General features: G+C 32.5%; 1 protein-coding gene across 2 annotated transcripts; it reads left to right on the top strand.

The window, feature by feature from the left end:
* Positions 1–2: 2 nt before the first annotated feature.
* Positions 3–6502, top strand: LOC114729210 (ribulose bisphosphate carboxylase/oxygenase activase, chloroplastic). 2 transcript variants are annotated; one of them, XR_003738717.1, is made up of 12 exons: positions 3–383; positions 476–561; positions 1112–1121; positions 1483–1545; positions 1898–2011; positions 2420–2481; positions 3484–3538; positions 3737–3938; positions 4260–4366; positions 4648–4703; positions 4858–5009; positions 5210–5290. XR_003738717.1 is itself a non-coding variant. In XM_028916194.1 (12 exons), the coding sequence occupies exons 1-12, from the start codon at positions 77–79 to the stop codon at positions 6260–6262; spliced, it is 1263 nt and encodes a 420-aa protein (XP_028772027.1). In that variant the 5' UTR covers positions 3–76; the 3' UTR covers positions 6263–6502. The 2 variants fall into 2 exon arrangements, 1 of the variants encoding a protein (XP_028772027.1); XM_028916194.1 differs by lacking the exon at positions 4858–5009 and adding an exon at positions 6155–6502 and having other exon boundaries at positions 5210–5302.
* The last annotated feature ends 5083 nt before the right edge of the window (positions 6503–11585 follow it).

Below are 11585 nucleotides of genomic sequence, written 5' to 3'. Positions count from 1 at the left end.
TTGTGGCGCGCAACGGTCCAAACCAACTGTAGTCAATCAAAGCGGAGAGCTAAGCATCGTCAAAAGCAATCCTTCAATGGCTTCAATCTGTTGCTCTGCCTCTCAGTTCTCCAAGTTCTCATCTTTATCGCTTCTCAAGGCTTCAGGCCCTGCTTTCCCCAATTTCTCTTCATCCCCATTTTCTGTTCGTTGCACTGGTCAAAATGACGGGGACGAGGTCAAGAAGAGGCTCTCTAATCAGTCGTCCTGGGAAGCCCAAGACGCCGAAGGGAGAGACTATCTTTATCGGCTGGGCCAAGAGGCTGATAATATGAACATCGCTGTTGGCCAGAGGGCTGGCGTTATTGATGACCTTTTTGCTGGGAATTTTCTCGGGAAAGATTGTAATTTTTCTTAGATTTACCTCGTTTAGTTTATTGATACTTTTACTTCCACTTTTTTCATCTCGTAACTTCTTTTTTCCTTTTTGGTGCAGCGGACATTGTTTTTGATTACCGTCAAAAAGTGACAAGGTCATTTGAATACATTCAAGGGGATTATTACATCGCTCCTGTCTTCATGGTAAGAAAGTAACCTTTCCAGTGCTTTCCATTTCTCGCATTCAAAGTGAACAAAGAAGGGTCTTATCAGAAAATGTCAGTCTATATTGAGGTCGATGCTCCATGACAATATGGGATGGAGTACTAACATTTTGATTACTAGATAGATGTTGTGAGATTGGTTGCCCCATTAAACAGCATGTTGGTCTAATTAAAAAATCATATTTATCTTGTTTAAATAGAATTTTATGCATTGCATCAAATTCCTTGTGTTCCTTTGGAGAACTGATCAATTCACCATCGTCTTCCTTGCATTCCATGAGCATCAATTTATTGCTTGTTAGAGTTTCCCCTCCTCCTTTTGTCCTTTTTGTTAGGGCAAGGGGGAAAAGAGATTTAAATGATAACATTTGCTTCGTCGGGTGACTGCAGCCTGCAGTGATCTGGACGTCATTCCTTATGTTTTAGTTAACATCTATATCCATCATAACCGTGTAAACTTGCTCTGCACATTTTATTTCTTTCTTTCTATAAACTTCAATTTTTCAAGTTGTTTCAACTCTTTTTGACAGGATAAAGTTGGTAAGTTCTCTGGAAACTGGGCTAATGCAAAGAAATTGTGATGAATCAATTTCAAGAAGTAACAGGGCTTGGTAAAAGTGATTTGTTTTGCCATCTTTCCCTAGATGCTGTCTCCATCAATTATAACTCACATTATTGCATTACTGCATGCTTGCCTATGGTTATGTTTAGTCTATAAGTCTTTAATGCAATTATAACCATTTTATTCCGCTGTTAAAAACTTGTAGAAATGGTAAATTTTGTATCTTCTGGATTTATTTCTTTGGGATAAGCTTTCTGAAATGGTCTCTGCCATTTAGTTTTAAATTTTGATATGTTACTAATAGATTTGTATTCTTGTAAATGTGTTCTGTGAATGCAGTATGCCACATTGTGAAGAACTACCTTGCTCATATCCTCAACACTAAAGTTCCCTTGATCCTAGGTATAAATTAACAACAAATTAATCCCTTTAAGTTCATGTCAAACCCTGAAGAAAGAAAAAGCGTTGTAACTAGGTATTATTATATCTTTTTCTAGGATGAACATGCGTTTTTGTGTTTCATGATGCGTGTTATGTTAAAAGGTGATCTTGCTAATAGAAAGGGATGTTTGTATTGACACTGAGCCTCTACCCTGATTTTTTTCAGTCACTTATCAACGCACATTATTAACCAAATTTAATCTGGCTAAAAGAAATTAAACAAAAACAACGAATCCTTCAGTATAATCTGAATATACAAGGTACGTTTTCATGCCGTCGGTCTAAAAAGTCACTTGTAATTTCACTTTTTCAGGCATTTGGGGAGGAAAAGGGCAGGGGAAGTCATTTCAGACAGAACTCATATTTCAGGCAATGGGAGTTGAACCTGTAATAATGTCTGCTGGGGAATTGGAGTCAGAAAGAGCTGGTAAGCTGGAATTGGATTCCTTCCATCAATTCTGTTGTCTCAAGGCAATAAAAGTAACGACACTCAAAGAGAAATAAAGGAATGCCTATTTATTATGATATATTAATTCAATGATTGTTATGTCTCACGTATAAACTATATAGAAAATGGTTAATTGTACTCTTCAAAAATTGTTTTAATTCCTGCAAGGTTTTACCCATTTTGAACTGTAATTTAGCTATGCACCTCTGCGTTCTTTTTCATGTCTTTTTTTTTTTTCCCAGAAGTTTTGTACCCTATTTGCATGCCTATATGGTTTTTCATGGACCAGATATGCATATATGGATATGTCTTTTCCTGTGATTTGTTCTAAGGCACTGCTTTTTGTAAATCTGATCACACCGACCATATAGTAAATGTCATGTGCAGGTGAGCCAGGAAGGTTGATACGTGACCGCTATAGAACAGCATCTCAAGTGATCCAGAATCAAGTTAGGACTTTTAATTTTAACATTTTCTTTCCTAATATATCTATGTCTTAGTTGGAAGTTAAAAGTGTAACTTTATGTGATCAGTTACAAGGCGTTTAGTTTGGAAAAAAACCATTTGAGAGTGAAAAGATTCACTCATCTATTAAAAGAAGATGAACATGTACCTAAAGAAAGAAAGAAAGATGAGCAATAAGAAAATGTTTTCCTTAGTTGATGTTTAATGGAACTCTGCAGCTATAAGCTGTCATTTCATGAACAGGCTGTAAAGATTTAAAAAAAAAAAAAAAGATGCGTAAAAAAAGAAAATGATGGAAGATTGTAATTCGGACTGGAGAGAGAAGACGGGGAATTGAGAGAAGAACAGAAGAGAAATCAGAACAGAGGTATGCAACCATATTATTCACGCATAATCTGAAAATAAAAGTAGGTAGGTACGTTTATTTATAGGCGCTAGCTCTAAAGTTCACTTCTAATATTCTCGCTAACTAAACTTTTATAACCCCCTACTCCATCATTTACGGTGTTATGATTACACAATAGAAAACTTCCTGATCAGTTCATGATTAGGCTTAGATATTTTCAAATCCAACTTCCACTACTCTCTTATGCTTTATAAAGTAATATTTGTACTAGAAATGCCTTCTATAACTGAACAACAAAGTGATGTTAGTTTTGTAAGTTTACAATAAGATTTTCTTGAGTAATATTTATTTTTCTATGCTATTTTCCCCGCACTCCTCCCATCTGTGGGGCTTCTGTTACTTGCTCGGATTGTCTTGCACTTTGGCATGTTCTAAATGATTCATTATTATCAATTCAAGTCTTCTATTAGTATAATGCAATTTAAATATTCTTTCATATTTGAAAAACTATTGGGGTAATTAGCTTGGAAACAATTGCCTGTGTCTGTTGTATAGCTAGCTGCAATATTTGTTTCTTGACTAATGTCATTGCTCTTCCTTCGTTAGTTAACATGCTATAATTATTTCCTTCTTGATTCAGGGAAAAATGAGCTGTTTAATGATCAATGATATCGATGCTGGCCTTGGCAGATTTGGTGAGTTAAAATATGATTGTATTCAGAGAAATGAAAATATAGAGACGAGAGAAATATAAATACCTCTTTATTGTCGTTCTCTTTATTTTATTCACTGTTCTTAGTGCGTTTTCATATGATTTTATATCTGCACATGCTCTATTTCTTTAATTTTATGGTCATCTCCTCAATGAACATGATTCTTCTGTTTTGACGTAGGCAATACTCAAATGACAGTCAACAATCAAATTGTCGTTGGAACTCTTATGAATCTAGCAGACAATCCAACAAGAGTTAGTGTTGGCCAAAATTGGCGAGAAACTGATATCACAAATAGAATTCCAATAATTGTAACGGGGAATGATTTTTCTACTATTTATGCTCCACTGATACGCGAAGGAAGGATGGAAAAGTTCTACTGGTAAACAGTACCTTACTCTATGGTTGTAGGAATTCCAATTTATGAAATTTGAAGCAGTTTTTTTGCGTGATGTTTAGATACTAACCTTGATATTAAACATTATGCTTTTTTTTTTTTTTAACGTTATGGTAACAACAGTAATGATCCGTGAGGAAGATGATAGTTTCTTGATTGACATTAAGTTAGTCATATATTTCACAATTTTTATTGTGCTTACGTTATAGTCATATGGCTTATGTATTTTCCTTAAATTTTTCTCATTCCATGCATTTAGGTGAACCATGTCTCCTCTCTGAGATGTAGTCTATGAATGTGAAACAGGCAACCTAACCGAGAAGATATTGTCAATATCGTTCACAGAATGTATGAAAAAGATGGCATTTCTAAGGAAGAAGTTATGAGAGTTGTGGACACTTTTCCTAATCAAGGTATATGAATTTTTCATTGACTTCATAGGAATACACTGATATTAACATGAAGGTAGAACATGTTATAGTTACCTCATTCCTTCCTTGGGCTCGTAAGATTTAAATATGCCAGCCTATCAATAGTCTGTTGTGCTCCTTGCTTAAAAGATTGTTCTTGTTCCCTGTTGAATGCGTATCATGAATATGCCTTTCTTCATTTATCAAATATGCTTCTGACTATGGAGCTATGAGGGCCGATATCCCTGATATACCGGTTCTATTGATGATTTGGTTATTTTCAGCTTTGGACTTTTATGGAGCTCTTAGGTCCCGCACATATGACAGATCAATTTTGAAGGTATAAAAAAGCCTTTGTTTAGGTTGGGAAGAACAATGTTATTTCCACCCCATTGTTATATTCTCACGTGGCAAGATTATTAATTGTTAATTATCTTCTTGCATAGTACTATTTAAAAGTTAACGGTGGGTAAACAGAATTTTTCACAATGCAGCTCTTGGATTCGGTCCGTTTAGAAAATGAGGAAAATAATTATTATCACAAGAGACTTGATGCGGCAATGAACTTACTATCCACTTTGGATTTTGGATAAACAATCAGATGAAGTCAATTGCACAGACAAATCATTATCTGCAAACTTGCCTCGTCAGTCTTCGCTCTGTTACATTATAATACATTAGGAAGTTTTATCAATTGTTTGTGTCTGGACAACTACCATTACACGTTCCTTCAGCCCACACAGGAGAGGGGGAAATGCAAGTTAAAAAAGTCAAATTTATATATTATAATAAGGACTTTTATTAACGAGGGATGTAATTTGTGGTGTGTTTATTGTTTCATTTTAGTGGATTGATGATATCGGAGGTTTTGAAAATTTTGGAAAGAAGCTTCTCAGTAGGAGAAAGGACAACAGCCTTCCCGTATTTACTCCTCCAGAGGTATATATTAATCAACCCTAGTTTCCTGTTCATCCCTTTATTCGGCATCCTACTTGTGCTATAAGTGGTGGATTAGATTATTGATGAATTGTTATTTTAGTTCATTTATCAGTTACAGTTGAACATGAAATGCTAAGGGCTAATCTGAACATGAAAAAATAAAGGTCTGTAGATTTTCAGCACTTTTGAAATCAATAGAACTGATCCATTCAAAAACTCAAAATTAGTTATGAATAATCCTTGATCATGTCCATATGAATGTAGTTTGTCTTTGACTAAGAGAAGATCGAAGTTCAAGGCTTTTTAACCTTGTTACGCCTTCAATTTGTTGTTCAGTATCACATTTGAAACTTGATTTCTGAAACTAAAGAGGGAATAACGTAGGACCTCACATGCCATTAAGGTTTTCATTATTGATATGTGTAACCAAATTGCAATTGCAATTAATCCACTTAAACTCAGTATTTTTTTTTCCATGATTCATTTGAGATATGCACGCCCAGTGACTATTACACTATTTCTAAAAAATGGATGCTTTTTTGCATCGAATAAATAGAAAGTGCTGGCTCTTCTACATTGATTTCTTCATTTGTCAATATTTGGGGGTTCTCTTTAATGCCAAATACAAACATCTCTCAAGTCAGACTTCTGATATTTGAGGTACTTTCAAAAATAGGCTAGAAAATTCACATAGATATCACTTGGCTGAACCTGATTGGTGCTTCAAAAAAGCATACTTGAGTATCTGCTTGAACATTCTTTTGTCTTTATCCTGCCACATTGATTTTTTTTTTGGGGGGTCAAATTTGAATTTCAAGTTAAAACTGACTGGTTTTGCCCGTCATTGGATAGCAAACAGTGGAGGCTTTGCTTGACTCAGGTTATTCACTCATCAAAGAACAAAAGTTGATATTGGAAACTAAACTTTCCAAGGAATACATGAAGAATATAGATGACTAGCATTCATTATATGTAAGGTCTCCAAGCAGGCTGCTTCTCTTTACCTAATTTCTGCCTCTAGGCGTCCATTGTATCATATCCCAATTTTCAGAGGAAGAAGTGTGAAATTTTGTACAATAACAATGTAATGTCTGAAATTTTATCTTAAGCTACGAGCCAAACAGCTTGCTTATCCTTGTTTTATAGAAGCTATTAAAGTGAATAATTCATAATAATCAGTATATTCCGAGTTCCAACTTACATTCCCTGACTGAAAGTGATTAGATTTGATGATGATGATGAAGAATCGTGGGAGTGTTTTGCAGAAAATTTTCAAATCCCAAAAAACGAACACCATTCAAGTGGGATCTTTTAAGTAGCCTTTGAAGTTTTGAGGCCCCTTCATTCATCCCATTGAGATTTAATATTACACAAAATCATCTCAGCCTTGACTCTCTTTCTTTCTAGCACTGATCTGAATTTGGATAAAGCAGCCCACTATTAGTGTGCAACAAAATGGTTTGACCGTGGCATGAGGCATATTGGCATGGCCTTGCACCACATAAAGTGTTTTTGAACATGTGGGTCCCCAAAGATAATACCTATTCGGCCACCACAGAAAAAGAATATATGCAAATCAGGCACAAAATGGTGTGGAGTTTACACCTTTTTTCAATTTGAAAAAAGAAGAAGAAGATAATTTGCAAAAGAGAAAAACATAATTGGATAACCCTGCTACCCCATGCTCCTCCATTGGTTGTTTTCTTGAATACTATCAACCACTGAGAAATTCATTCTTAGAATGGAACTAATTCCAAACATTCTCAATGTTACCTATTTCAATTTTTAATACAAATTTTCTAAGTATCATTGGAATTTATTAAAAAAAAAAAAAAAAACCCATGTACCCTTTAAACAGGGGATGGCCTTTCCTGTGCTTGCGGTAACAAAAGTCCTGATCTTTGAACTGTGAACAGAGGATAACAATGAGTCTTTGATTCTTTCTGTTCACAACGTATCTAAGTCCATCCATTTTTCTTTTGTAATAATCTAAGTCATCCATTTATGTAAGTTAATATATCCCAGAGGAATCTAGATCATTCAACTTTTTTCTATTGGAATCCAATGCTTGAATAACTTGGAAAGTTGGCAACTTTGTGTGATACTAACTTGGATAAAAAGAATAAAAGCATCCCCAAAGAGCTATTTCGTTACACCCTCCCAAGTTTCAAGAGGGATATAATAAAAGGATAAAATCCAATGTTTTACGGCATGGCATCCATCTGTCCTGGTTAGTGCTATGGAGTGGAATATCAAAACACTTCGGTTAATTTAACATATTCTAAAACAAGAAGAACAAACACTGGTGGTAGTTCTGTTCTTGTCTAATTGGTTTTGGCCAAAAGAAAGGAAATGTGTGATAAAGAAGAATAAAAGAATGTCAGATGGTTGCGCCAAGAAGAATTAAAGTTTAATAAAGAAGGTTTATTTAAAGATGTTTTATTTGACTTAAGCACAAATGGATGGTGGGTCACAGGTTGAGATCACTTTTTTTTAAAAAAAAAAAAAAGATCTGAACCATGTTATTCAACATTATCAACTAATCAGAATTTAAGAGCAAAAGTTTTCCCAACATAGTTTTCATCATTAACAAATCACAAGGCTCAATAGAGAACGTGTGTGTGATAAAGAAGAATGCAAGAGTTCACTATTATTGCATTATTATTATTATTATTATTATTATTATTATTATTATTATTATTATTATTATTATTATGTATTGTTTATTATAGAGAGAATTAGAGTCAAGTCGCTTGTAAATGCCTTATTTACATTTGGGTCCTTTTGAACTACAACTTTCTTAAATTGACAGGGTACCATATCAATATTTAGTTTTTTTATTAAAAAAATCCCTTAATTATATTTGCTAGCTTGAAGATAATTTTTTTAAGAAAATGAACTAAATGACGTAAATAAGTATAAAAGAATTACGTTTGATTACAAACAGAATTTCTAGTCATCATTCCAATGCTGATTCTATTTTAATTTTAATCATATTGTTGCATGCCAAATATAGGCTGAGGATTAACAAAAGAATGTGGGCCCTACGTTGATTTAAGATTAATTTTCTGTTTGAACATTGAAAGCAATATAAAATTGGGTGGCATGGCATCCTCTGCTTCATTTTGGTGACAATAATAATGCTTCTTTTTCATAATGCCCATTCTGTTTCCTCTTATTTATAATTTCCTCTCTCTCTCTCTCTCTCTCACTATATTCAAAGCCAGAATGATCTCAATGGGTGAGCCAAGTTGAGGCATCAGTCCAATTGAAGTTTCTTAATGAAGTTTCTGTGTCATCACCATTTAGGTTCTTTCTGTGCAATAATTTGATTAAAAAAACTCATTGGGGAAGGAAAATGGGCAATATGGGAGAGACAAAGATATGTTGCTTCCATTATACATATATTTTTTTAATCAAATAACTCAGTGTTCAATGTTATACTAACTACTCCATCTGTTTTATATAAGGAATATTCTAGAAAATTCTGAGTATTCAAAATTTAATGCTACTTTATAAAATTTAGGCAGCATTGTATACTCTTTTTTTAAATATATATACTCTCTGTAGTCCCTAATATAAGAATTAAGTGATGATTATATTTAGTTTTGAATATAAAACTCTAATTGATTTTGCCTTTCATATATATATATATATATATATCTACTAATTTTCTCAAACTAATTTAACTAACCTATAAAATGATATATACACACCTATATTAGAAAGATCATATTATATTTTTTATTTGACCTGTTTAATCTATCAAAATTAGCTAAGTAATCTATCAAAAACTAATTATCATTTCATGAGGGTAATTTCAAAGAGCTATGGTAATTTTTGAAAAGCTCTAGAGATAAAACTGATTTTAATAATTTTTTGCGTTTGTGTTAAGTGATTTAAAATGATTTACATATAAATACAGAGGGATTGTTTAATATTTAACTCAGGTCAGACCATAATTGAAAAATTCTTTTTTTTTTGGGTATGATTTTTGTCATCTGTATATAAGGCTCAAACTTGATATCTTATTTTTAAATGTTCAATCCCCTCTGCCTTTTGGGATTAAATATGTACATTTGGTAAGAAGTAGAACTGAATCATTAATAAACTCAAGTAAATTGGGTTTATTAGGTAAATTCTTGAAAAAATTTGGAGAAAGACGGATCCTTGAAAGTGCAGAGATGCTTTTTTGTTAAAAAATAATTAACCCTTTTAGAGATCTGGTCACCACCCTGGAATAGAATTTACACCTCAATTATTCCCAATAAAAAATTTTTGACTTTTGATGAGTAGTGAATGTTGATAAAGTAGGGCATACTTCTAGATCTATCTCACACACACACACACAACTAATGTAGGATTGTGACCCCCTTTTACCCATGTTAAAAAAATAAGAAATTAATTTATTCATGACTCGTAAAATTTTTATTATTTATGTGTGTGTTAAAAATTGACTTCTTCTTGTTAATGAAGTAAGAAACTTGAGGCTTTTAACTGCTTCAAAAGCAGACAACCTTTAATTCATAATAGATGTTTAAATCTGCAATTTTATACTACTAAATTTAATTTAATTAATGATAATTATGTTCTCAATTTAATCCCTTATTGACGAGGCATTTCTTAATTTGACTCCCCTCAAAAATTAATTTACAATTTACTCTCTCTCTCTCTTATAAGTCATTTGGTTATCTTTAAACCAGGGATCAAATTAATATATATTGTCTACTCAAAAAGATATATATTGGCCTTGAATTAAACTATATATATTAATTATAGATCAAAGTAAAAAGTTTTATGATAAATTAAATGATCGATATTCAACTTATAAGAGAAGATTAAAGGGAGAAGACAATTTTATAAACAAGTAAATTAAAAAAAATACTGCAGCAGTAAATGTTGACAAATGAAATTTTAGTTTAAATATCTAATCACAATTGGACATGATAGATATATATATCTAATTACTTTCTTCTTAAGCATTTGTATAATAATTAAGTTGGACTTGTACATTTGCACGACCCTATAGAGTTATTACGCAATTCACATCTGGTACAAACTTTAAGACTTTTAAAAACTTATAAATATATTAATATTAATGATTGATCCGTGTTGCAACTTAACATTAAAACTAGATATTTTAGTAGTCTTAGAGTACAAAGAATAGGTTAAACTATGAATAGCAGGCTTTTTTCCCCTAATATATTTTATGCTAAATTACGTAAAATGCCTTACCTTTGAATCATGTATAAATAATATTCTTAAATTTTGAAGTTTAATAATAAACCTCCATAAGTTGTGAGGTGTAATTTGCAAATAACCCTCGATTATCAATTATAGAACCCCTTAAATTTTATTTTTGTGTACATATAACCCTTCAAATTTTGATTGATATTTAAATAATTCTCCTAAATTTTAAATTATCACTAAAAAAAATATACACGTGTTTGCAGCTGCCACAAGATGTAAGGTTTGTGGTAGTTTTAGGGTAAACTACTACAAATTTACAGCACTTTGACCATAGACAAGTTTATGGCGTAAATTTATATTGGTTATGAGTAAATCAAAATTTCGCACAAATATTAGTAGTCGCTTCTTTTACTGCTAATAATATTCAAATTTTCTTTCCGGCCATTATACAATTCGCGCTTCTGTTACTAGCAGTTTTATAACCATTATAAATGGGGAAAAAATTCCCGCCATTTTTTATAGCAATTTCTCAACTGCTACTAAGATTGTCATGGTGTTCTCATCTGGTTTGTTCATTAGTAGCAGTTTGGGCAACCGCTACTAGTTTTGTAACAGGTTTGACTAAAATGTTTACTACAATAGATTTTGTGCGGTTCGTTGAACTGTAACCGTTAAAATTGCTACAAATCATACAAAATAACTACTACAAATTGATGTTTTTTTTTGTAGTGTATGCTCAGAGAAGTAGTGCACAAAATCAATTGTATGGGAATTATCTGCATAAATGTAAGAATTTAGGGGGGTTCATAGTAAAGTTTCAAAGGTTAAAAAGGTTATTATCATCTGTAAATGATTCAAAGTAATAATGACATATATATGACGTAATGAATTCATAATCAGAGAAAACAATACGACACATAAAGGCAAGGTGGCGTTGAATTGAGTGGATTCAGAAGTCTGAATTCAAAAATAATTGATGATGGCCTACATAGGGTGTCCTAGTCCTATGAACTCGCTCAAATCTTCTAAAATAATTAATTGTCTTCTTAATCTGTTGAATCCCATTATTAATAATTCATTCTTTGTCATAATC

This window comes from Neltuma alba, unplaced genomic scaffold, assembly GCF_004799145.2.
Source record: "Neltuma alba isolate B1F8T4 unplaced genomic scaffold, ASM479914v2 tig00012615_pilon, whole genome shotgun sequence".
Lineage (NCBI taxonomy): Eukaryota > Viridiplantae > Streptophyta > Magnoliopsida > Fabales > Fabaceae > Neltuma > Neltuma alba.
Note: the sequence above shows the minus strand (reverse complement) of the source record. Positions and strands in the feature narration are given on the sequence as shown.